The following is a 26,323-nucleotide window of genomic DNA, read 5'->3' as shown; positions in this document are numbered from 1 at the left end:
AGTCAACCCAGGACACCTCTTCCCACGGGGGTCACCCCAGCATCTAGGTTATGTCTATCTGGTCCGTGTGTCCTTCTTCCAGATCAATAGGAAGAGCTTCACCCTCGAAAGCTCCCGACCCACCCTGCCATCCTGTGGTTTGTGATCTAGGAAAGCACAGGTGGGGTGGGGGGGGGGCCGGGAGCACGAGGGAGGGAATTGCCTATTTTCAAGGCCTGCTCTCCAATCCACCACGACATTGGCGACTTTCATACATGCCTGTGAGGCAAGCATCATTGTCTGTTTTCTGATAAGAACACGGGCAGGTCACATAGCCCCTACATGTCAGAGCTGGAATTCAAACTCAAGTCTACCTGATGCCAGAGGCCACTCTTCCTGCTGCAGACCCTGCCTGAGCATCAGATGGTCTGTCTGCATCCCGGCCATATCTTCTCCCCTGTCAGTGGGGAAATCTGTATAACCCCGCCCGCCCTCTCACCTTCACCTATGCGGGAGATAAGCTCTTCCTGATCTGCAAGGCAGAAAGCAAGGCCTTCCTTGGAGTTCTATAAGCCGTGGCTGGGACTCCAGCCACTTACCTCTTTATAGATTGGGATGGATGGGCCAGACTTGGCTCCTTGGAGAACCAAGCATTGTGAGTGCTACACTGGGTGCTTTGCAGTCTACTGCTGCTCTAAAAGTTATGTATAGTTGATTTCAGAGAGGAAGGAAGAGGAAGAGAGGGACAGAAACATCAATGATGATAACCATCAATTCGCTGCCTCCTGCATGTCCCCTACTGGGCATCCAGCCTGCAACTCAGGCCTGTGCCCTGACCAGGAATCAAACTGTGACCTCCTGGTTCACAGGTCAGTGCTCAACCACTGAGCCACATGGGAAGAGCTCTAATGCTGCTTTTAAGAAAAGAGCCTTAGGATCGGTCTCCAGGATGGGCTTGGGACTCTGCAGCTGCCTGGTCTGAGGGAGTGTTCTGAAGGAGAATAGATCCTTTCCCATCAAGCCTCTCCTCTGTAGCATCTCCCCCATACCCGGGCCTGAGGAGAAATAGGAAAGCAGGATGCTTGGGTTTCTACCACCCAGGCCACTGCCCAGACATCAAGGGCCTTCTCACCTGGAAGCGATCAGGCGGCAGGGGATGTGTCCCACACGGTACCTTCCTGTTGCTTTGTATGCTGAGCTCACATCTCCACCTGACTCCCATTTGTAAGCAAAAGGAGGGCAATGACATGTACAATACAAAGATCCACAAAGTTTAAAGAGCACGTGTGTACAAGGATGGCTAGTACCTGGGGGGACACAGAAGACATAGTACAGGATGTACTAGTCACCAAAGTCAGAACCTTAACTGGTGTTTAGAGCAAACTGCTAGTAACCTGGTCAAGTATGTGTTCATGAAGGCCAATCTGAGGACGTCCGGTCTAAGGGAGGAGCATGGGGTTCTGGCTGTTAGTGTGGGTGAGGGGTGGAGCCCTGCTTATCACCTGGCCAGAGCACAGAGCAGAGCACAGATTCAAAAGATACCTGGGAGTAAGGACCCGTAAGCCCTGCCGGCCATATTTATTACACGTGGTAGGAAGGAAGGGGAACAGTTGAAAATGCAAGTTTCCCAGCTGGGTGCACAGTGATTCCGTTAACCTTGCAAGAGAATCTGGGAGGGTAATGAGGTTAGAGGTGGAAGGAGAAAAAATTAAGAGTTCATTTTTCGACCTGTGAAATGTGAGGTGCCTGAGGGACACACAGTGGAAGTGGAGGTGTCTAGTAGCGATTGGATATATGGATATGGAGCTGGAGAGACAGGCCTGAGCCAACAATATAGATGTGAAAGTCATCAGTAATGGGGGCCTTGGGAATTCTCTTGCAAATCAAATGCTTGCCACCTCATCTGTGTTTGGAAAATCCAGATTTTTACACATCAAGTTTCATTTTAATCAAGGAAGATGCGAGCCCCAGGGCATGATGGATGCTGAATGCCTTGGCCCCCAAACTCCTCCGCTACCTACCCCAGGTGCTGGCCGCAAGCACATACATGTGCCTTGTGGGGAAGAAAACCCACACGGATCCAGCATTTCCTGGTGCTTTCCAATGAGTCAGAAGGACTCTGGCTCTCCGGGGTTGCATTCCCACACCTGGTAGCTGGGATAGAAGGGATCAGGCGGGTGTCTCGACAACCCAAACTACCTACCTTTTCAACATGTGTCTTCATGCGAAGTTCATAACATTTGCTACCAATTTTTTTTTTTAAGTCTTCCTTTTCTGCACAGTATAAGCTGGCTTACTCTTCTGAGCAGCTCAGTGCCCATGACCATGTTGACCCTGACCCTGAAACGTGGGAAGGGGGTCCTAACTGACTTGCCAGCAGGAGGAAGCTGCCCCATGGAACCTGCCAACACCCCCTGCCTACTCACAATGCAATCCCTACACGCTACCTGTAAGACGAAAATATTTTTAGTCTTCCCAGAAAGATTTCATTTCAGTTTTTCTGAAAGGTTGTAATTAACTGCAGGGAGCAAAAGAAAGTATTTTTAAAAATAAGAGGGGTGGGGGGGAGTGAGTAAACCAATCACGGCAGGCTTGTCAGTTGCTTTTAGTAGGTGGGTTCCTGCCATCCAGGTGGCTGGGGGAGGGAAGGAGGGGCCCGTTGAGCTCATTCCAAGTGGATCAAAGGAGAGCCAGCCAGGTGCTCAAGCTTGTGGAGAGAGATTCTTTTCTACAGAGCTCCTGCAGGGGCATGGAAGCAGCCCCTTCCCCATTCCTCATGGACAAGGGTCCATCTTGCAGAGTCCGGGAGGCCCAGGGACCTGAGAAACTGCCAGGGGGGAGTGGGAGAGTCAAGGTCGAGTGTTGCTTATTTTTAGCATCCCAGGGGCAGAAAACTGGGGTCCACGGTTCCTCATGCATTTCTCTCCAAATTGTCCCACCTCCCCCCCACCCCCACCCCGACACTCACGCCAGCACACATAGATGCCTTTGTGCCCCTCCAGTCTCCCTCCATTGACTCATTTCATGAATCTTATTGGTTTTATTCATAAGGTGGGACATTTCATTCCCATGAAAGGGAGTCAGAGCCACAGACAAGGTGACTTAGATGAAATGAGTCCCCGGATGAGATGAGTTCAGGGCCTGGGCTGACAAGGAAGGAAGGAGGCTGCAGGCAATGGCGGGGGAGGGAGGACGTCAGGAGGTCAGAGCGAGCTCAGGTCCTGGCTGTGCAGCCCAATGACTGAGAGCCCAGGCCTTGAGGGAGGAGGGATGGTGGTGGTCCTGTCCCCAGCATCTCTTCTCAATCCACCATCACCTGGGGACTCATGTTTGAATTGGTGGCAGAACTCACAGTGCCCATATCATAGGCAGAGAGCAGGGCGCCTTCGGGAAGGCGGAAGGTGGAAGAGTTTCCAGAACCTTCAGCAGCATTTTCACCTGCCCTTACCTGTCATCTGTGCCCCGGGGTGCGAGGACTCATCTGCCCTCTGGACACCCCACCAGCACATAAGGGCCAACTCCCCAGAGGGGCCTAAGGACAGAAGAGACCAAGGCTGCAACTCTCTGCCCAGAGGCCTCATCTGGGAGAGTCTGGTGGACTCTTGGCCTTGTCCAACCCCCTCCCTCTCTCCACACCTTGCCTTCCCTGTGGCCTCGAATAGAGCCCTGGACTTGCTTACAACTGTGTGTATAGGTTGTACGAGCATCTTAGACTAAGTCATCTTCCAGTTCTGAAAATGCGTGTTCTTGCTCAGGACTGGGTTTTGGTCTGATGCCCTTCAGCTTCCGGTGACTGTGGACCACAATATGGCCGTCCCCCTGGCATCCGTGGGACCCCTCAGAGCTGCTTTCTTCCTGAGCCTGAGCTGTCCCCGAACAGCAGTGTACGCCTTGGGAGAGCCTGATTCTGCCGTTCCCTTCCCTGTTGGGCCACGGCAACATGAAGCAGTCGTCATGGGGTGACTGGATTAAGAAATGAATCCATTAGTGATCCTTACTAACAGGAAGCCAGCAAAATTTGGGAAATCCTAAAGTTATTATTATTATGGGGTTGGGGGGGGGGCTATAGCATGCATCACAGGACTTGTTTTCCAGAACGATGTATAACACCCTTTCCATCTTTGGTCATGCCTCTGCAGCCCCCTTACTTCAGGCTCCTCAGGGGTCCACCCTCTTTGCCTGGAATCCACTGAGTTCCTGGCATCAGCACTGGGTGCGGCCTCCTTCATCTCTCCTCTCGCCCAGATGTTCCTTGAGGGCCTGTTTCTTGTGTGTTCATTGTTGTATTCCCACGGAGCCTAGCACACAGGAGTGGCAATAGCCGCACCTCTCAATTGCAAGGCCTCTTTGGTGTAGAGCCGTGGTCAGCAAACTGTGGGTCGCAAACCACATGCGGCTCTTTGGCCCCTTGAGTGTGGCTCTTCCACAAAATGCCAAGGCCTGGACGAGTCTATTTTGAAGAAGTGGCGTCAGAAGATGTTTAAGTTTTAAAAACATGTCTGTCCAAAGAAATTTCAATCGTTGTACTGTTGATAGTTGGCTCTGTTGACCAATGAGTTTGCCAACCATTGGCCTGAAGAATGCTCCCAAATACACTCTGTTGGTACTCAGGAGCTCCCAGGGTGAGGCTGGCAGAGATGACTCTCACTATCAGGCAACTGGTGAATCCCAGACATGGTTCAAAGGATGGTTTTATTCCTTGAGTCTAGTACTTTCCCGTTTCTTTTTAACAATTGGATGAATGAATGACTTAATGACCTAAAGACCCGAGGAAGAAGTATAAAAAATATGGTGCCAGGATCCCAGACGAGCTACAAAGTAGAGAAAAACTCTCCGTTCACCCAGGTTCCAGATGTCCCTGGGGAAGGCAAAGGATGCTGCCACGTCTACCACCTCTAATCCCGTTTCCCTCCCGCAGATCTTGACAGTGTCTGGACCGCCCGAAGGAGGGACTCGAGTGACCATCCACGGCGTGAACCTGGGCCTGGACTTCTCCGAGATCGCCCATCACGTGCAGGTGGCTGGGGTGCCCTGCACACCCCTGCCTGGGGAATACATCATCGCTGAGCAGTGAGTCCGGTCTGCTCCGGCCTGTCCCTTCCCAGGGGAGCTTCTGAGTGGGCGGAGACTCACCCCCACCCCCTCTTTCTCTGGGACTTTTCTGAGAGTCATTTCCCATCTCCCTTCTCCCATGGACCCTGCCCCCAGGAGTCTACCCAGGGCCCTGTCCTTTCCTACCTCCAGTCTCACAAACTCATGGTCATGCTCTTCCCTGGCCCCCAGCTCCTCTGGCACCAGGGATCCCTGTGCAATGCTGCCCCTCCATCAGTTTCCCCCTGCCCACCCCTCCATTCCCCACTCCCTACCCCCCTCCCCGCATGACTGAGTCAGTCCCCCCCCAACCAGCCCAGGCTCCGCCTCTCCCCTGGCCCCTCCCCTCCGGACCCCATTGGCATGCATTCCGCAAGGTGGGCCTTGGGCAACAATTTGTTTGGCTCACGGGGCTCTGACAGCGGCTTAATCCGAGCAGGGCTGCCACCGGAGTAAATTCATTTATTTCACTAAGGGAAGTGTCAGCTGGAAATTAGAAAATAGGCATGTCGCAGCAGACAGGTGATCGGGGCTCCGGGAGTGACATATGTTCCAATCTGGGGTGTTCATTTGGCAGTGGCGGCCACTGTGGAGTTGGCCGGGCAGGAGGCGGGAGGGTCCAAGGAGGGGTGCCTCCCCCTTCAAAGGAGAAAGGGTGGGGAGCAGCCGGGTCACTCTGCATCGTTGGTCACGTCAAGTCTGGTCAAGTCGCCCTCGTTCCACAGAGAACACAGCTCGGCCAGGGGTTCCCAGAGCTTGACCCAGAGCACGGCTTGAGGGGTGGGGCTTCTCTCCTTAAGCATTACCCCCTGCGGCCTCAGGTCCTCCCCCCAAGAACCAGCCTTTAGTAGCAGCCATAAAAGTGGCATCAGCAACCATAAAAATGACATCACTTTGTTCTGTCAGCACTTGCACCGTCTCTTCTATTATCTCATTTTTCATTGGTCCGGACTCTGAGAGGTACATATCGTTATTGTCACTTTGCAAAGCAAGAGAGGCGGGAAAACCTGTCCCATTCCCTCAGAGCACAGGGCCAAGGCAGAGCGGGACCTGGAGTCTTCCCTTCCTTACCAGCGATGGGGTGGACCCCAGGGTGAAAGTGGCTTGGAAATCTCATTATGCGTCACAATGTGGCCTCCAGATTCGCGGGGCCACAATCTCAGTGTGGCCCAGAGCTGGGTCAGGGCGAGAGGGTGAATCCCCAGACTCTGAGGCTGGGAGGACACCTGCCAACAGGAGAGAAGGAGCCAGATCCTTCAACCTGCAGCTCCCTCCTCTGGGATCCTTCACTGGCAGCCTTCGCCCCAGGAGGAGAGCATGTCGGGAAAGGCTGGCAGGGTCTGCAGGGCGAGAGGAGGGAGAGGAAAGGGATGTGACTTAGTAGCACGTCTGAGCCAGGAGCGAAGGGACAGCTGTGGGCAGGAGCCAGGCCGGCCTGAGGGATCCTCACAGTGAAGGGCTTTCCAGGGGCCAGTGCCCTACCAGGCGGGGCTAGCCCCTCGGTCTCACTGACCCAACCCCCCGGTGCGTCCAGGCCCTGCCTTGTGCCTCTAGACGTGAGCTAAGTCTCCACCTTGGGGAGATGCCGCAGGACGCCAAAGGAGAGGGCTTGGGTGAGTGAGAGGGCCGGCTTTGAGGTGAGAAGAGCCTGGGCCGTTGGCCATGGATGTGCCATGGGGTTTGGGACGCAAAGGTGTTCAGAGACCTTTGCACTCTGCCCGGCCCCCTCCCTCCACCGGCCTCATGGGAACTGTGATTCCTGCTGCACATGCTTTGAGGAAAACTCAATAAGATGAGAACACGGGGACTGAACTGTGCCCTACGAATGTGAGAAAGTTTTCTCTGTGAAATCAAATGCTCTGCGCTCGCTGAGGGCCACGGGGAAGAAAGTCCTGGCAGGAACTAGAAGGAGCCTGGGACGGTGAAGGGACCAGTGCTCCCTGCCAAGGCTGGTGGTTGCCCTAAAAAACCACCACCACCGCCTCCGGGCACAGGGCAGGCCGCAGGGGTGGGCACACCCGGCGCCTCAGCGGGAGGCAGCCCTGCTTTCCAGCCGTGCCAGGCTCCTGACTGCTCCCGAGGTTTCTGAGTTTGCTCACGTCGTTAAAGCCTCCGTCCCGGGCAGGGAGCAGCAGGCACTGTCGTTACAGATGTCTGTGAGAGGTGGATGTGGCTGGCCGTGCAGAGTCCTGGGCGCGGGCAGGATCAGCGGGCATGGGAATGGCTCGCCATATGCTGGTGCCTGCCATGGATCACCCAGCAATTAGGTTAATGTTGATTAAAGGGCCCCACTTAGGCCTGTGATCGGCACCCCACAGGGCTACGGAGGGCCGGAGGATCCACTACAGGATGTTTTCCGGGCAACAGGGCGCAGGTAGAGGCTGCAACGCAGCCGGTGCTGGGACAGGGACTCTGTGTGACGGGCACTCAGCTCCGGGCCTCAGACCACCTCCCTCCTGTCTGCTGCCCCTGTGAACTCAGCCATACTGGATGGGTGTTAGATGCATGTACCCCCACCCCCTTAGATGCACAGTGCTGGGCTGAAAAGCATCACCCATGCCAATTGAAGGGAGGTGGTCAGGGGTGGACATGAGGGTACTGGCAGGGGCCAGGAGTTCCGCTGTGGATGAGCTAGGACCGTAGTCTGCAAACTGCGGTTTTTGAGCCACATGCGGCCCTTTGGCCCCTTGAGTGTGGCTCTTCCCCCAAATACCACAGCCTGGGCGAGTCTATTTTGAAGAAGTGGCGTTAGAAGAAGTTTAAATTTTAAAATTGTGGCTCTCTAAAGAAATTTCAATCGTTGCACTGTTGCTATTCGGCTCTGTTGACTAATGCGTTTGCTGACCTCTGAGCTGGGAGACTTTGAGCAAGTGGCTTTGCTGTCTGCTCCTCAGATGTCTCCTCTGGAGAATGGGCATGTAGAACTGGGTGACCCCTACAGTCACGTCTGTGGTCCTCGGATGGCAGAAGGAGTAGCGTGTATGCCCCACGGGGCCTGTTCCTCCCACTGTTAGAAAGCTCTGGGCACTGACATGTCCCCAGAGATCCCTGCCCACCAGGAGGAGGCAAGCCTTTGAACGCTGGAGCTGAGTAACTATTGGACAGTGACTTAGTCCAGCTCTTCCCTTTATCATGAGAAAACACGGCCATCTGTTGTCTCCTAATGGTGCGATGGGAGCCTAGAGCCGCCAGGGAAACTGGGAGGAGGCAGGGAAGGCAGACAGCCTCCAAAACCAAACCAAAGAAATGTGGCCTAGTGGTTAGGCCCGAAGGAGGAAGTGGTGCCCACACCGTGGCCTGTGGCCATCGACGGCCAGGAAGGCAGAGGCACAGGTGGGCAGCTCTCAGGGCCTTGGGAACCCAGCCAGTTCTTCCCTCCCCCACCCCTCTTCCCACAGCAACCCCAGCTCCACCCCAGCATCGCTGCCATGCCTCCCCTGTCCCCTTCCCAACAGACACCCAGGTCCTCCCATTGTCCTAGAGGCCAAAGGCGTGAGCTTTGGAGCTGGCTGATGTGGATTTGAGGAGGGTGCTGTGGCTTACCAGAGCTGTGGCTGCCGTGAGTCACCGGGCACCTCGAAGCCTGAGTTATTGTCTATAAAAGGAGCTTATCCCTGTAGGAGAGCCTGAGGACATGGGATCCTGTCCTCCCCGGGGCCTGCCACGGTCACAGCTCAGGCCAGGAGAGCTCCTGTTACGGTTAAGACACAGAACCTGCTTTGGCCTGACCCACGTTCCTCATGATGACCCTTCCCGCTCCCTGCAGCTGCCCTTCCTTTCTCCTTGAGCTGCCCCTGTCCCTGAGCTCAGAGAACAGTACCTGCAACAGATATGCTCCAAGAGGCCAGCCCTGGATCCCAGGAAGGAAAAGGACGGGAGTTCGAGGGCTAAGGAATCAGGGCTGCCTGATTCCTTAGGCCTCTCGGCTGTTTCTTAGACCTACCGACCCAGACCCTGTTCCGCAGCCCACCACCTCTCTTCCCACTCACTAGCTACAGAGGAACCTCGTTCCACCTGTGGAAGAGGGTCAACTCTAGGCCCTCTCTGCCCAGTCCCTGACCCCCTTCCATACCCCCCTGCCTCCACATCACCCCTTTGTAGGCGGGGACTCAGAGCCGACTGCAGCCATTCAGCCTTGGACACCTGGACAGTGCCCCTCTCCATGCATCCCCTTCTCCCAGGTGTTTGACATGTAAGGCATATCTTTTGGGACATGAACCCTGAGCAAAAAAAAAAATAGAAAAAATATTCTAGAAAAGGCAGAGTGCCCAGAGCTGCTGGCCCATTGTTACTCGCCCTCCAGGCACAGTTGAAGCCGGTCTAGGCTTTGTCTTCTCCTAGACTGGCCCTGGGGTGGCCCAGGGAGGAGCAGATATGCCCATGACCTTCACATATTCTGTTTCCTCTCGCCATGATTTCCAGCCTGCCCTGTTCCTTTCTCCGTGTCTTCTGGAGAATCACTTGGCACAGATTGTCCAATGGGGGTAGGGAGTGCAGGAGGGACAAGAAAGCCCTGATTAGAAGAGAGGGAAGGAGACATACCTGCCCCCTTCTCTTCTGCGCCTCCGGAGCTCCTGAGAGCCCAGCGCGTGGTCTGCAGGGGGGCCGGGCCCACACAGCAGCAGGCGCTAGGGCCCAGGAGGCAGGTTGAGCGTGGTCACTCCACTGAGGTCACCACACACAATGCCATAAATTAGGCTTCTCCGATGCCCTGCTCATGGGGTGTGAGGAAACAGCTTCGTGGAAAATGCTATCTGATCATCACTAGCATCTTTCCTCTGGGTTCATAATTAACGTATTCATTCGTAGTGAAGGGGACGGGAGAGTGGCCTTCCCTGTGATTCAGCTCTTGCTTGTTGAATCTAATATGCTAAACGTAGCCAGACAGTTATTGCATGTTAAGTAAATATTCGCCAGGAATGAAGTGCTTATTTGGGATTAACTGTGATGAAGGAAATGGAGATCAGCGCCCGGCGTGTGTGCGAGCGTGCGGTGTATTTGTTTAATGCAGATTTTATTGCACCGGAATGAAATCTTTGTGTAGTTACCTTCCTTCCTAGAGAAGCGGTGGAGATAAGCATCGCTGGGTTAAACTCGGATCCTCCCCACCGTGCCAGGATAATGCTGGGGATTAGTGCGGGGGAGGGGAGGTGTCTTTTGCGGACTCCCCACTAAGCAAACCTACCAGGGGTGCCCAGCTGCTCTGAACTTTTTAAAAAATATACTTTATTGATTTTTTACAGAGAGGAGGGAGAGAGATAGAGAGAAACAACGATGAGAGAGAGACATCGATCAGCTGCCTCCTGCACACCCCCTACGGGGGGATATGCCCGCAACCAAGGTACATGCCCTTGATCGGAATCGAACCCGGGACCCTTCAGTCCGCAGGCCGACGCTCTATCCACTGAGCCAAACTGGTTTTGGCTGCTATAAACTCGTATCGTGAGGTTGGGAGAAAAGGAAAATCATTGTCTCTGACCCCTTTTTGCTCAGCCTGGTGGGGACCTTTCCCACACTCCCCACGTCTGCCATTCCAGGCAAGAGTGCCCCCCCCCCCAAAAAAAAACACACAAAAAACGATTTCTTCAATCCCACCATTTCTAATCTGTGGCCAAGGCAACCGGCCTCTGGTGGTGCTTGTTGTGACTTATCTCGGGCGCCAGGGAAGGCATCGCGGGGGGGTATCAGTCTGCACTTCATGAGAGAGAATGCTGCATCCCTCTCCTCTCCAGCTCTGTCTCCTGTTAACAGGAGGCCTGACTTCCAGCCCCAGGGCTGGGTGCCTCCCTCCCCCAGCAGCTCCGTGCGCTCAGTCCTTGATTAAGTGGGAGTCCAGTGCCCGAGCTGTCCTAATGAACTCATCTGCCTCCCAGCCCTTCTCCTGCCACCACAGGACTCCGCTCCTCCGGCTGTGCTCCAGCTCCTGTTCTGGGCTCTCCCTATCTCCCCGGATTATCTCTCCTCTTTTGAAAACTCGCGGCTGGAAGCAGACCACATTGAATCCCTTCGGCAAATAGGCCCTCCCTCCTTCTATTAGGGAGACTGGCAGTGTTGGCTGGTCACATGGGAAAGAACACGCCATTGGGCAGAACCTCTCTGTTGGGTTATTTCCCAAATAGCTGGCAGCCACCCAGGGGTAGGCACTGCCCTAGGCACTGAGTACCACACGCTTGCTCAGGGAATTGGGCATTTTGGAGGCACACGGGGGCTTTAGAGATGATTTCATCCAGCCCCGCACTGCACAGATGAGAGAAACTCAAGCCCAGAGAGGGAGAGCCATTTCCTCCAGGTCACACAGCTCAGACAGGGGAGCGAGCTGAGCCTTGGTGTGTTGGGCGCTGTTGGGAGGCTGTGAGGACCCATTCATTGTGACAGCGAGCAGTGGGAACAGGGACACCAGCCCTAGCCCGGCTTCTCACCGGAAGGCACGCTTTCTCCCCAGGATCGTCTGCGAGATGGGCCACGCCCTCGTGGGGACCACATCTGGGCCCGTGCGCCTGTGCATCGGCGAGTGCAAACCAGAGTTCATGACCAAGTCCCATCAGCAGTACACCTTCGTGGTGAGTACGGGGTTTCAGGCAGGGCCGCAGGCTCCCAGCAAGGGCACACTGCCTTCCAGACTTCTCCACGCACCCCCTCCCAAGGCAGGCACCTCAGCCAAGAGACCAGGAAAGGGAACTTGGGGCCTCGCTTTGCAAGCCTGTCTTTCCGGGCGGGATGGGTGACTAAGGAGTCTGAAGACTGGAGTCCCCCAGAGCCAGGGGTCAGAGTTCTAAACATGGCCAAAGCAGGCCTTTCTTAGGATTCAGACCTTAGGAAGCACCTCCCTGGCCAGGGAGGGGTGGCCCCTCTCCCTGCCGATGTATTGTAGTACCTTCACCCTAATCCAGCCTAATGAGGCCGGAGCGCCTGGAGGACCCAATTAAAAGGGTCCAGATTGATCGCCAGCTTTGTTTTCTGCCGAGGATATTGTAAGTAGGAATTTAGCGAGGGGCCCTTGAAATCCTGCAGGGCCGTGTCTTTGTGTGGGATCACGGGCATGGGGTGTACGAGCGAGCTGCTCGGTGTGCTGGTGTGTTTACACGCAAATAAGCACACATTCACACCTGAAACCATCTCTCTGTGCTCAGGCAACAGGTCAGAAAACCACAAAGGCCTCCTTTGAGGTGCCTACTGAGTCGATAATTTGCCTCCGGGGCCCTCAAGTCCCTTTTCTGACACTTACTTGGCTTCATTAAGAAATATCAGCACCAGCAGGTGGGGTCCAACTAGCCTGGCTGAGAGTTTTGAAAAATCCCTACACCACAAGATACTCTTCTCTGCAGCATTTTTTTTACTGCTTGTTGTCGGTTCTCCCGTCCCTGCCTGCCTGTCCTGGCGCCTGCACCTTGTTCTTGTACTCTTGTCTCCCGGGCTGGAGAGAACTTCGGCCTGTCTGCCTCCAGCCTACCCCACCCTCTACTAGGGGTGTCGAACTCAATCAGAGAAGGGGCCAAAATCTAAAATCCAGCCTAAATCGCGGGCCGAATGGTTTACTGAACAGTCATAAACTGTCATTGTGATGGAAACGCAGCGGAGTGCAGTGATGACAGCGCGGTGCGGGCCACATTGCAAGGCCTGGCGGGACGGATTTGGCCCGCCGGCCTTGTGTTTGACACATGTGCTATGCAGACAGACCGGGTCTTCTGTGAGAGGCAAACGCAGAAACGCTGGATGCAGAGAGAACTGCTGAAGGCCGGAGCAGGGAGGAGTGGAATGGCAGAGGAGAGAGGCTTTAGCACACCCTCCTCCCCACAGAGGGGCAAATAAAAACGCAGGGTGATCCAGAGCCTTGCTGCAGGGCTCACTGCTAGTGAGTGGCTAATGGGGACTCGTCCATGTCTCCCTAGTTGCTCAGTTAAATGCACTTTCCACTTCGCTCCGCTGCCCTCTGCTGAGGCAAAAGCAAATCCTTTCTGATTCAGGTCGGCTGCCTGGTGACATTTCTTCTAAGCTCCGGGCTTAATTTTACAACTTAATGAGCTTCCTAAAAAGCCCCAGCCAGCGATGGGCCATCCATCCTCCTGGTGCAGGGTGGGGAAGCCGTGGCTAGCATTCCCTTACAGCCCTCTGCACCCGGGACACCGCCGCGTCCTTCACATGCTCAGAGAGGCGTGGACGGATGTGCGTGGCCCTTAATGAAGGACTTCAGCCTCGGAGTGGCCCGATCCAGGCAGGGATGCTTCATTCAGCCCTATCGATTTTGTGCCCAAAAAATCAGTACACGTTCGAGACAGAGAAGCATTTTCAAATTGCTCTCAATTTGTAAACTAATTGATAGATTAGTCAGTGTCACCTCTGCCTTCCCATCAATGTTATGGGCACGAGACTCCCTGGGGAGGTAATTAATTCCGTGGCCTTTCTGTCTTCCCTGGACATGCCCGGAGCCTCTCAGGAAGGGTCGGTGGAGAGAGGGTGTGGGATTCCGAAGGGCAGGGATAGTACCTCCACTCTGAGCATGAACATGGTCCCTCCTTCTGTCCTCACGTCTGGCCTGTGTCCGTCCCTTTGCACAAAACCTGAGCTGTGATCATGTCTCTGCTTCCTCCCAAAGAACCCTTCCGTGCAGTCCCTCAACCCCATCCGCGGCCCAGAGTCCGGAGGCACCATGGTGACCATCACGGGCCGTTACCTTGGAGCTGGGAGCAGCGTGGCCGTGTACCTGGGCAACCAGACCTGCGAGTTCTATGGGTGAGATGGGCTCCGAGGAGCACTGGGAGACTGTCCTTGTGTGGCCTGTGCATGCTCACACATGTGCAGATGTGGTTGTGTGCATGCACACGTGACTGTGCATGTTCATAAATATGCACCCATGTGTACACAAGTGCCTGTGCATGCTCACACATACAACACATGTTTCTGTGCATGTTCACACATAGGCCTGCCTACCTCCATGCTGTGTGCTTCATCCTTGACCCAAACATCATTCTGGTCACGTAGCACTAGTTCATTCACACCTCCTGTACCACAGGGCTGATACTTCTAAAAATAATGAGAAGTGAGAGCCCCGAGCTGCTGAGGAGAAAAGCCCCAGGAGCTGTCCAGTCACCAGCAGGCCACACATTCATTAGGTCCCCATGTGGTTACATGGACACTGCATGGCCTCGGCCCTCAGCAAGCCAGACTCACCCTCTGGGCATCTCATAGGCCTAAAAAACTGAACACCTACTCTTTGTCAAATACATTGAATGGAGGTATAGAGAATCCTGAGAGAATTCTTAAAGAATCTATGCGTGATAACCCAGCTTGCCCAGGATTGGATAATTGCCTCCTTGGACCATAAACTGCCTATGGGCAAGAACTGCATGTTCACTTTTTTGCATAGTAGGTGCTCAATGGATATTTATTTACTTATGTATTTATTTATTTTTAAATATTTTTATTAATTTCAGAGAGGAAAGAATAAGGAGAGAGATAGCAACATCAATGATGAGAAAGAATCATTGATTAGCTGCCTCCTGCACACCTCACACTGGGGATTGAGCCTGCAACCCGGGCATATACCCTGACTGGGAATCGAACCATGACCTACTGGTTTATAGGTCGACACTCAACCACTGAGCCATGCTGGCTGGGCTCAATGAATATTTATTAACTGACTGACTAGATTCTAAGCATCAGTTAAATAGTCATTTTCTAGAAAAATCCAGAAAAGAGAGTGAAACCGGTGAAGCCCAGCCCCTGCATCACATTTTCTAATCCCCTTCTCCAGCTGCTTCCTCCTAATCGAACCAGAGTTGGATCTCAGGGAAAGAGGATACTGACAAGGGAGGTGTTCCATAGTATACATACTGAGAACCAAGGACATGTCCTGGCCTCACTCTCGGACTGAGGCAAGCCCCTTTTCCGGCAGAGGGCACCCCTATTGCCCTGCTTTTCTTCACAACCCTCCTGCTGTCTCCCCATCAGGCGGTCAATGAATGAGATCGTGTGCGTCTCACCCCCATCATCCAACGGACAGAGCTGTGTTCCTGTCTTCGTGAGTGTGGACCGAGCCCGTGTGAACAACAGCCTGAAGTTTGAGTACATAGGGGACCCCCAGGTGCAGAGCATCGAGCCAGAGTGGAGCATCGCCAGGTGAGGCAGGGCGCGGAGGAATGCACCACGTGGCATCAGCCCCTCAGCCCAAGCATGGCTTGTGAGAGGACCCAGAGCTGAGGTGGTGGCAATTTGCACTTTTACCTAACCTGGCCTCTGCTTGTCCCCAGTGGCCACACCCCCCTGACCATCACAGGCTCCAACCTGGACGTCATTCAGGAGCCAAGGATCCGAGTCAAGTTTAACGGCAAAGAATCTGTCAATGTGAGTAACCACTGGCCCTTAGCAAACACCATGCGTATCAGTGTTTTGTAATGTGATGAGCTCTGAGCTGGGCACTGGAGCATTTGAACGTAGGTGGCTCAAGACTGAGCCTGGGATCCTGTCTCCAAACGCCTGAGCCATAGTCATTTCTTGTCAGAAGGTGATATCATGAGTGTGTCGACATAGTGCCTTCTGAGCTTCAGATGCAGCACAAAAGGGCTCCTGCTTTATGAGAAAAGAAAGAAATTCTGACTCCAGATTCAGGTACTTCTGGATAAGCAGGGCACTGCCAATGATCAGCTGGACAACCAAGATCAAGTGACCTAACCTGTCTGATCCTCCACCCCCTGTCCATTCATATGGTGATAAGACTTGCGTGCAGATTGGTCCCCTTCAGCCATTGGCCCTCAGCAGGTTGGCACTGGACACCTGTTAGGCCCTGCAGGGAAGAATCCCATCCGGGTTGCTAAGATGATCAGGTTGAACATGTTACTTTCCTCCTCTGAACTGAGCCACATAATTCAATTTCTTGCATTATGGATTTTTGTGATTTTTAAAGAAGTTTTCTATCATAAGGGCAGCCTGTCTGATATGTTATAAATATTTTAATTTGTTCGAGTGGCTCTTCCCGGCCAATATTTTCTGAAACGTTATTGTATTTATAATTATAGTCCAGGAGATGCCGGCACTGTGAATTATGGCTATGATTTTTCAAATGAATTGCTATCATTACTACTTCGACCGTCGGGGGATTGACGAGGCTGAGATGCAGATGGGGAGGATGACTCTGTGTCTACTTTCATCTCTGACACATTCCCGGAGTGCTTGGGACTCCCTGAGGAGACAGAAATGCACTAAATGACAGGATGCTAGAAGGCTAGACCTGGAGGCTCTCGGGGGACCTCTGGGGCCACCCCCTCATTGTACAGCTGAGGAAACTGAGGCTAGAAAGGAATAATGACTTGCCCCCAGCCATGCAGATGACTGGCGGCCAGACCAAACTAGATCCCAAATATCTAGACTCTTTTTAAAAATATATATTTTTTTTATTTATTTCAGACAGGAAAGGAGAGGGAGAGAGAGAGAAACATCAATGATGAGAGAGAATCATTGATCAGTTACCTCCTGCACACACCCCCACTGGGGATGAAGCCAGAAATTGGGGCATGTGCCCTGACCGGGAATCGAACCCTGATCTTCTGGTTCATAGGTCGATGCTCAACCACTGAACTCCTTTATAACTAGTTCACATGAGATGCTCCTGGAATTGGCATTCCATCATGCCAGGGACACCTTGTGAAACCTTCTACACACCAGGATCCCAGTTCTGGGGGCTAAAGGAGCACATGGTTCCTATCACAGGTGTAGAGCTATCACAGGTGTAGAGTGTGACCCCTGGGTAAAGAATCTGTGTCCCAACTCCACGTCCCGGCTGAGGCCGCTGCCCCCAGGAGCTCACAGACCACCTCCATCTGTCCAGCTCCTGCGTGGAAGGGAGAAGCGTGCGGTATAGGAATGGGAATAGCGAGTTCACACTCAGGAAAAACAAAACTCCCCCCAAATTAGGTGCATTTTTAAAATTTAGATTTTTATAATTCAGGTATGACAAGGCCAACAGATCAGGAGATGATTGCCATTGGGTAGTTTATTAATATTCTTACATCCCACCCTGGCCGGTTTGGTTCAGTAGATTGAGAGTCAGCCCATGGACTGAAGGGTCCCAGGTTCGATTCAGTCAACGACATGTACCTCGGTTGCAGGCTCAATCCCCAACCTTGGTCATGATGCACGCAGGAGGCAACCAATCGATGTGTCTCCCTCACATCAATGTTTCTCTCTCTCTCTCTTTCCCTCTCTCTCTCTCTCTGTCTCTCCCCTTCCCTTCCACTCTCTCTGAAAATCAATGGGAAAATATCCTCAGGTGAGGATTAACAAACAACAACAACATACAGGTCCCAAGGAAAGGGGGCATGCCACGGGATGTGGGGGGGGGGGGGGGGGGGGGGAGAGGAAGCCACAGAGTAGCTTAGGAAGCAGAAGGAGAAAAGAAAACTGGGGTGAGAGCCTTTATTTTGGTTTCCACAGGAAGGAACTAGCAAGGCGAGGCCGGCAGATTTAGGGCCAGTTTGGATCATTTCAATGGGCTGTGGCAGAGGGGCCCTCGCTGTCTGGCGCCCAGCCCTGGTAGAGTTAGGGAAGGTGGATAGCTGCCCACAGGGTGAAAGGAGGAGGTTAGGGTGTGGGCTCTGATTGGTTGTCTGCATTAGAAAGCACGCTCCAGCAGGCAGCACGCTGTTGACGGTCCCTAGGGATTGGCGAGTCTGAGGAGGGGCAGTCCCTCCAGAGGCTGCGAGGCCCCAGATGTGAACACATCAGACACAGACAATAAAAGGCATGGTTCACGTGGCACAGAGGGAACTTGGGAGAGGGAGGATGTGCCTGACAAGTAGGCCTCCAAGGGTGACAGACACCCAGGCCCAGGGAAGCCACTGAAGAGAAGCCTGGGCTGGGCCCTCCGCTTCAGCAGGGACCTGCCTGGGTGTGCAGGCGGGCAGACAGGAAGCCCGTGAACTCTGCCCTGGGCCTTCTGCTCAGGCTGGTGGGAGAGAAGCACTTGGCCCCGCAGACCAGCCTGGGCCCCGAGGCATCCTCAGCCGTCTGGGGCCTCTCCTTGCCTTTGGGCCATGAAGCAGCCCCCAGTGAGAAGGGAGAAAGGCCAGAGCCAAGGCCGCAGAAACCCCAAGGAATGTTTGGCAAACAAAATGCCGATGCAGCACGGGGCAGGAAGCAAACAGAGGCCGGTTGTTTTTGGAGGAGCCCAGTCTGGGGCGCTGGAAAGAGCAGGGAAGAAGGTGGGGTGGGGTGGGGAGAGGAGGGAAGAGAGGCACCCTGGTTGCGTGTCTGCCCGCAAAGCCCGGGGCTTCAGTCTCCCTGGCTCAACTCTACCCTTTGACTGCACCCCCATTTTCCTCCCGCCAGAGTGTCCCCAGCTGGAACATGAAAGGGATTTGAGCCTCTAAGGGCTGCTGAAGCGAGAGCTGAAAAGGGTGGGAAGGGGGACTGGCCTCCAAGATGGCAGGCAGCCTTCCCCGCAGTGAGCTGTTGATTGAAACACAAATGGCCGCTGGGAGCAGAGGGTTAAGGCTTGGCCTTGGAGCTCTGACCTCAGCTCTGAGCCAGAGGCAGCCTTTCTGCAGTTATACACACGGCCTTGTTTTCTGAGCACAAAGTCCATGTATGTGTGTGTTGGCCAGACATGCATGTGCGGACCTGCCAGGACAGTGTGTACTCGAGCAGGCCGAGTTCCCACGGATGCCCTTGGCTGTTGCCGGGACATGTGGCTCCCAAAACCAAAACTGAGCTGGGAGCTAGGAGTCCAGATTTCTTCCCGAGCCCCACATGGGTCCTGTAGCGGTTTCTTCATTCCAGCCTCGGCCTCGGGCAGCCCCAGGTCTAGCCCAGAGGAGAGCATGACACACCTCATGCTAAGGAGGGGTCAGCCCAGCTAGGATCTTATTTGGGAGATCAGAGTCCACCAGTAAAGAAAGGACATTGCGAACTCGGTATCAATACCAAGGTCACATCCCCTCGAAGTTAGAGGACTTGCTTGGAAAAGAAAGAGATTCTACGTAGAATATTTAAAGAGCTGAAGACTCCTTTTCATGAACCCATGTAGTCAGTAAGCATTAACTGAACACCTACTGTGTGCTGGCAAAGTGCTTACCTCACACTACGTGCTGCTCCCCCCAGCTCCCCTCCATACTCACACTCATATCCAGCACTGCATCCCACGTTTTCCTCAAACTTCTATGCACTCTGATCTCGGGCTTTTGCTGCAATTTGTTCCCCTCCCCCTCCCTCTCCTTGCCTAGGTAAGTCCCACTCATTCTTCAGATTCAATTTCATTCATTTCTTCCCAGGGGAAGCTTCCGTGAGCCATTGTCACTCACACAAATGCTCATGGCTACACACACGGGCAGTTGCCTGTACCTGGTACCACCCCCCACCCCACCCCCAGGACCTTCCTCATATCCATCCATGCCCCTGCTGTGTTCCCAGTCCTCTGCCAGGACTCTATCATGCTTGAATTGTTGGTCTCCCCTTGTAAACTGTGACTATTCACCAGGTAGCCCCAACTCCTAGCCAGGACCTGCTACAAAGGAGGTGCTCAAGCATTGTTGATGAGTGAATGAGTGAATGAATAAGGTTAAAATGCAACCCCCCAAAATTAGTTTTACAGCACTTTGCCTCAAGGGGTTCACTATCTAATGAAGACAAGCAGGAGCCTAATAGCAATGGCCAAAGCAGACAGCAGGTGGGTGGGCAGGGCCCCGCAGACCCCCGGCCGCTCGCTAGGCGTGTGAACGCTGCTCTCTGGGCCCCGTAGGTGTGCAAAGTCGTGAACAACACCACCCTCACCTGCCTGGCACCCTCCCTGACCACGGACTACCGGCCCGGCCTGGACACAGTGGAGCGGCCAGACGAGTTTGGCTTCGTCTTCAACAACGTCCAGTCCTTGCTAATTTACAATGACACCAAGTTCATCTACTACCCCAACCCCACCTTCGAGCTGCTCAGCCCCACCGGAGTCTTGAATCAGAAGCCGGGATCCCCCATCATCCTGAAGGTAGGAACGTGGGGAGGCCAGGGAGGGGAGAGAGCATCCTCCCTCTCTCCTTGCCTTTGACGTTCTCTTTTCTACACGGGACGAGCTTCCAAAGCTGGCCTCTCCCTGTAAAAAGAGAGCTTATGTGTGGAGATTGGCCCAGCGGGCGATACTCAGGGAGGGGCCATGTGGCTTTACGGTTGGGAGTAGGCAGAGCACGAGATGTATTCTTGTGTTACTGGTTATTATCCTGTTCTTTTCCATACGAACACCTGTCAGCCCACCTTTGCCCTCCCCTGTATCTTGCACCTGGGATTCCTGCTCGTTCTCGTGAGCGTTGGGGCCCGAAAGGGCTGCCGTGAGATTGAAAGTCACCACTGCCTTCCTTGGCCTCTGTTGTGCACACGTATTTCAGAAGGTCGCGTCCCTGGGACAAGTGGTTTGTTAGTCCCCCCCGCTCCCACTGATACCCGAGGTGGATTTTTTCACTTGTGTAGTGTTCTGCCTCCCCTTCCTCTCTCTCTCCTACTCTCTTCCTCCTCCTTCCTCTTCTCTGTCCGCTTTCTCTCTTTGTCTAAATTGTGGCTGTTCGAAGTGGACTTCAAACAGCCACAATTTAATCATTGGCCACATTTAGCCACAATGGAGTCACCCACTGGTCTTCGCACTGCTGCCCTTCCCTCCTTAATCTGTCCCCTTCACCTTTTTTTTTTTTAAAAAGGCAATTAACTTCTGAGCACATGTATCACTTATCCCTATTACACTGTTACCTACAGGGCAAGAACCTCTGTCCTCCCGCCTCTGGAGGCGCCAAACTCAATTACACGGTGCTGATTGGGGAGACCCCATGCGCCGTCACCGTGTCCGAGACACAGCTCCTCTGCGAACCCCCCAACCTCACGGGGCAGCACAAGGTCATGGTGAGTGTTCTTCCTATTATGTCCTCCCCTCGTCACCGTGCACATGTGATCAATCGGTCACAACAAGGGTTCTCTCTTCCTCCTAGTCCCGTGGTCGTCAAACTGCGGCTCTCGAGCCGCATGCGGCTCTTTGGCCCCTTGAGTTTTTAGCAAAGGCCAGCTTAGGAGTACCCTAATTAAGTTAATAGCAATGTACCTACCTATATGGTTTAAGTTTAAAAAATTCGGCTCTCAAAATAAATGTCAACCGTTGTACTGTTGATATTTGGCTTTTGACTGATGAGTTTGCCGACCACTGTCCTAGTTCATATCCCTCTCCACATCCTGCATTAAAACGGGAAATGGGTAGCAGTTGAGAACACAAGAACGGGGACCGGAGGGGCTAGATAATCAGCAGGATGTTGTTTTGAACACGGACCGCACTGTGCGGTGGTGGCCTCTCGTGTCCCTTCTGAAACGGTGCGGACCCGGTGGCACGCCAGGGTTCTACAGCGTCTGTGTGTGTGTGTGTGTGTGTGTGTGCAATGCGCAGGTTCACGTGGGCGGGATGGTGTTCTCTCCGGGCTCGGTGAGCGTCGTCTCAGACAGCTTGCTGACCCTGCCAGCCATCGTCAGCATCGCGGCGGGCGGCAGCCTCCTCCTCCTCATCGTCATCATCGTCCTCATCGCCTACAAGCGCAAATCCCGAGAGAACGACCTCACGCTGAAGAGGCTCCAGATGCAGATGGACAACCTGGAGTCCCGGGTGGCCCTGGAGTGCAAGGAAGGTGCGTGGAGGCACTCGGGCGAGGCCTGGACCCCTCTGTCTTTAGGGAACTTACTACCTCCCCCCCTTACCATCCTCCCTCATCTTTACCTCCATCCTCCCACCCCAGCCATTGTGCTCCGCTTTGTCCTCTGTGTCCTGTGCCCTCGAGACCAGAGACGTCGTGTTAGTGCCCACAGTGAGGCCCAGGCCTGATCGTATCATTCTGTCCTCTGTGCCCTGACGTGTGCCTCAGTCTGGCTGCCTTCATCTCCCTCTCAGGGCCTCAGTCTCCCTCCAGCAGAATCTCAGCCTCAGAGCCCCCAGGGGGGTGCCTGGCCCCTTTGGCAGAAGGCCCTGGGCATAATGCAGTGGCAGGAACGCCAGAGGCATCTCACCTGCCTCCCACTCCAGGGTTTGTTTTTCCTCCAAGCGCTCTTGTTGCCAGTGTCCTTGGCCATGGACGTGTGTGGGAGTGGAGAGTGTGTGTTTTTCCATCTCCGGTCTCCCACGCAACCGCAGCCGCGAGGCGATGAATGTACCTGGGGTCCCCGGGGCCTGCAGACCCAGGGAGCGCTCTGGGTAAACATTTCCATTAGGAATCAAAACATTTCTTCTTTGGCTGCCAAACGCCAGGATCGGAAACAAGCCCGCTGCTGGAGGAGAGGGGAGAGCTGGGCTGAGCAGAGGTGGTCAGGGACTCATCCCGGGGCCAGGGCTGGGGAGGGGAGGGGAGGAGGGTACCAGGAGACAGGCCTGCCACCAAGGGGGTGCACCCCTGTCGGTTGAGGCCCTAATGGCCAGGGTGCCCCCAGGCCAAGTTGGGTTTGGTCCTCAGTTTCTCATGTATATGAGTGTGTGTGTATATGTGTGTGTGTTAAAATACACATAACATAGCTGAAACTGGTTTGGCTCAGTGGATAGAGCGTTGGTCTGCGAACTGAAAGGTCCCAGGTTTGATTCCGGTCAAGGGCATGTACTTTGGTTTCGGGCACATCCCCAGTAGGGGGTGTGTGTGTGCAGGAGGCAGCTGGTCGAAGTTTCTCTCTCATCGACGTTTCTAGCTCTCTATCCCTCTCCCTTCCTCTCTGTGGAAAATCAATAAAATATATTAAAAAAATAAAAATTAAAAATACATATAGCATAGACTTTACCATTTTAACCCTCACTGTCTCTACACCCCAGGGCTCTCCCCTCCTCCCATTCCGTGGCATTAAGTACATTCATGTTGTGCAGCCATCCCCACCATCCATCTCCAGAACTTTCTCAATCCCAACTAAAACACTGTATTGGCTAAGCCATAACCCCCTCTGCTCAGCCCTTGGCAACTGACGTTCTACGTCCTGTCCTGTGAGATTGTCAACTCTAGGGACCTCACATAAGTGGAATCACATGGTACTTATCCTTTGGTCCCTGGCTTATTTCACTTAGCCTAATGTCTTCGTGATTCGTCCATGATGTAGCACGTGTCAAACTTACTCCTCTTTAAGGCTGAATAATATTCCCCTAACTCTATAGACCACATTTTGCTTCTCCATTCATCTTCCATATTTGGGTTATTTCCACCCCAATATTGTGAATAAGGCTGCCGTGAACATGAGCGTGCGAGTATCTGTTCAAATTCCTGCTTTCGGTTCTTTTGGGTAGATACCTAGGGCCAGAGTTGCTGGGTCGCATGGTAATTCTATGTATAATTTTTATCCTTGCCAATATTTGTTATTTGCCATTTATTTTGTAATAGCCACACTTATCTCATGGCGGTTTCCCTTTTTATTGTCCTCCGAGCTTTTGCATCTTGATGTATTCTCTTGCTTGAAAATTGGGATCAAAGCTTCCTGTTTGGTCATTGCTTGGCCACTTACCTGCCTTCAGCACCTGTAGCACCTGCATGACAGGTCACAGCGTTCTTCCTTTTTCTTGTCATACGTACAAAGAAAATTCAAAATTACAGATAAGCACAGAAAAGGAAATAACAGAAATCACCCACATTCCCACCACCTAGGAAAGGCAGCCTGGAGAGAATCCACCCCCTCTGAAGATGTACCCCTATAACCCTCCCTGTCTGTACCCCCAGTGCCCCCTCCTTCACAAACTTCTTCTCCCACCTTCCCCTTTCTGCTGGAGTTCCCATCCTAAGCCTCCCTGTCTCTGCCGCCCTTCCGTAGCTTTTGCTGAACTCCAGACGGACATCATTGAGCTGACCAGCGACCTGGACCGCTCAGGAATCCCCTACCTGGACTACCGGACCTACGCCATGCGCGTCCTGTTCCCCGGCATCGAGGACCATCCCGTCCTGCGGGAGCTGGAGGTAACCCCCCACCCCTGGCCCAGCCATGCAGTAGGGACGCAGCACCTCGGTGTCCCGGGACAGGCCGATGGGGCCAGCAGCTCAGAGGAAAGTGAGGAGGGGATACAGCTGGTAGCAGCATCACCCCAACAGGCACATTTCCAATCGGGGAGATCATGGCCAGGGGGGGCACCCAGGCTCTGGGATGATTCCAGGGCAAGGCTCGTTGTTCGTTGTTTTTAAATGAATAACGGAATTAATTAACTACAACTCTGCCTCATTTTCCAATGGATTTAAGGTGGTTTAGGGAAAGACGTAGGATTCTGTGTGGTTTGTCTTACTGAAGATGGTAAATCAGGAGAGAGGTGAAGGGGAGTCCAGTAAACGGAGAGGGTTTTGCGGGGTGTCACCAATCATATCCTTGGGAGAATCAGATGGGTGGCATCTGCACCCAGGGCCCTGCCTGGAGCCCACGCCCCCCCTTCTCCCAACTTAGGAGAAGGTTCAAGCGAGCAGGCTGTGGGCTTCAGAGGCCGGCCATGCCTACCTCCTCATAGGCGGGGTGAAGAGCCTCAGGGGGAGCTGGGCCCGGAGGCCGGAGCTGTCCTCTGAGGGGTCCCCGCCCTGCCCGCCCACCCAGGTGCAGGGCAACGGGCAGCAGCACGTGGAGAAGGCACTGAAGCTCTTCGCCCAGCTCATCAACAACAAGGTGTTCCTGCTGACCTTCATCCGCACGCTGGAGCTGCAGCGCAGCTTCTCCATGCGCGACCGCGGCAACGTGGCCTCGCTCATCATGACCGGCCTGCAGGGCCGCCTGGAGTACGCCACCGACGTGCTCAAGCAGCTGCTCTCCGACCTCATCGACAAGAACCTGGAGAACAAGAACCACCCCAAGCTGCTGCTCCGGAGGTGAGCTGAGGCCGAGCCGGGAGGGCGGTGGTGGGGACGGCCCCACCCATGAGAGCAGGTCCGGTGGAGAGTGTACCAGAGGGCTCCCCCCAGAAAGGCCTGTGTCCGCACATCCCACAGAGCAGAAGGCATCTCCCAAGCACTGTGGGGTGTCTGCAGCCCTAAACCTGATGGAGAAGCACAGGCCTTGGCTCTGATCTGGGCTTGAACGCCAGCTCCACCCCTACTGGCTGTGTCCACGTAGTCATCGGGATAAGATGACACTGAGAGCACCTGCTGCACCATCTCTGTCCCTCCCGGTGTGTCTAGACCTGTGCTGTCCAACATGGTAGCCACATGTGATGATCCATTACCATGAAACAAGATGGATCATTCAGCCCCTCCATTATGCTAGCCCCGTGGTCGGCAAACCGCGGCTCTCGAGCCACATGCAGCTCTTTGGCCCCTTGAGTGTGGCTCTTCCACAAAATACCATGGCCTGGGCGAGTCTATTTTGAAGAAGTGGTGTTAGAAGAAGTTTAAGTTTAAGAAATTTGGTTCTCCAAAGAAATTTCAATCGTTGTACTGTTGATATTTGGCTCTGTGGACTGAGGAGTTTGCCGACCAGTGGGCTAGCTGCATCCCACCAGTGTCACCACACACCGGCCACTCTTGGGCAGAGCAGAAGGAGAGCTTCTCATCCAGCAGAAGGCCCTCCTGGGCCGCAGCAGGCTAGAGCTTTGGTGTGGCCTGTGCCTTCCGGGCCCAGCCTCTGGGATCTGCATCACCAGCATCCACCACATGCCCCCTCCCCGGTTGCCAGTTCTCCTGCAGAGGAGCGGGTTGGAGACCTTGGGGCCCATCCCTCAAGCGCACCCTCTGGAGCTCAGGGAAGCAGAGCACAGCTTGGGAATGCACCAGGCCTACGTTGCTGCCTTCCCTTCAGCCTCCTCCGAGCCAGAGCGCAGGCCTCCGGGCCCCACATGGAGTGAGAAGGGAGAAAGAATGGCTTTGTTATATGAAGCCTGGGCCCCTATCCTGCCAGTCTGAGCATTGGCAGCTCTCATTAAGAACCGTTGTCTTTAAATTAGAGCTAATCTCAATGTGGGAGAGGGTGCTGGGAGGGGCCAGAGAGGGAGCTGCCATTTCTCCCTCTCGCTCCCAGGCCCCCGGTCGCTGAGCAGCCTGGCAAACGCCTGGGGTTCACTGCAACCAGAGGGTATAATTTGCACCACGTGCAGGGAGTTAAAATGCGCCTCCACATCCCCATCGCCGAGGACCTGTCACAGCTGCTTTGTTCCTTCCCGAGCCCCCAGACCTGCAGCCCAGGGTGGGGGTGGGGACGGGTGGTGCTTGCAGAAGCAGGTCCCCTGTCAGTGAAACACACACACTGCTCTCTACAGGCCAGGTGGGGGGAGAGGGGGCGCTGGGATCCAGACTCCACATGACCCCAGTGACCCCTCCTG

At 54.1% G+C, this 26,323-nt stretch overlaps 1 protein-coding gene across 2 annotated transcripts in view; it reads left to right on the top strand.

The window, feature by feature from the left end:
• The window catches only part of PLXNA2 (plexin A2), a 210,937-nt gene that overhangs the window by 168,683 nt on the left and 15,931 nt on the right, over positions 1–26,323 (top strand). For both annotated transcript variants that reach the window (XM_036441956.2, XM_036441957.2), the window contains 10 exons: positions 4,898–5,049; positions 11,513–11,630; positions 13,664–13,800; positions 15,019–15,186; positions 15,318–15,411; positions 19,799–20,038; positions 20,794–20,937; positions 21,470–21,704; positions 23,848–23,990; positions 24,610–24,878. In XM_036441956.2, the coding sequence (XP_036297849.2) occupies positions 4,898–5,049; positions 11,513–11,630; positions 13,664–13,800; positions 15,019–15,186; positions 15,318–15,411; positions 19,799–20,038; positions 20,794–20,937; positions 21,470–21,704; positions 23,848–23,990; positions 24,610–24,878 (1,700 nt within the window). The remainder of the gene's footprint in view (positions 1–4,897; positions 5,050–11,512; positions 11,631–13,663; positions 13,801–15,018; positions 15,187–15,317; positions 15,412–19,798; positions 20,039–20,793; positions 20,938–21,469; positions 21,705–23,847; positions 23,991–24,609; positions 24,879–26,323) is intronic.

Source organism: Pipistrellus kuhlii, unplaced genomic scaffold (genome assembly GCF_014108245.1).
Source record: "Pipistrellus kuhlii isolate mPipKuh1 unplaced genomic scaffold, mPipKuh1.p scaffold_m20_p_18, whole genome shotgun sequence".
In the NCBI taxonomy this organism is placed as follows: Eukaryota; Metazoa; Chordata; class Mammalia; order Chiroptera; family Vespertilionidae; genus Pipistrellus; species Pipistrellus kuhlii.
The sequence above is the reverse complement of the archived record's forward strand: the minus strand, read 5'-3'. Positions and strand labels throughout refer to the sequence as shown.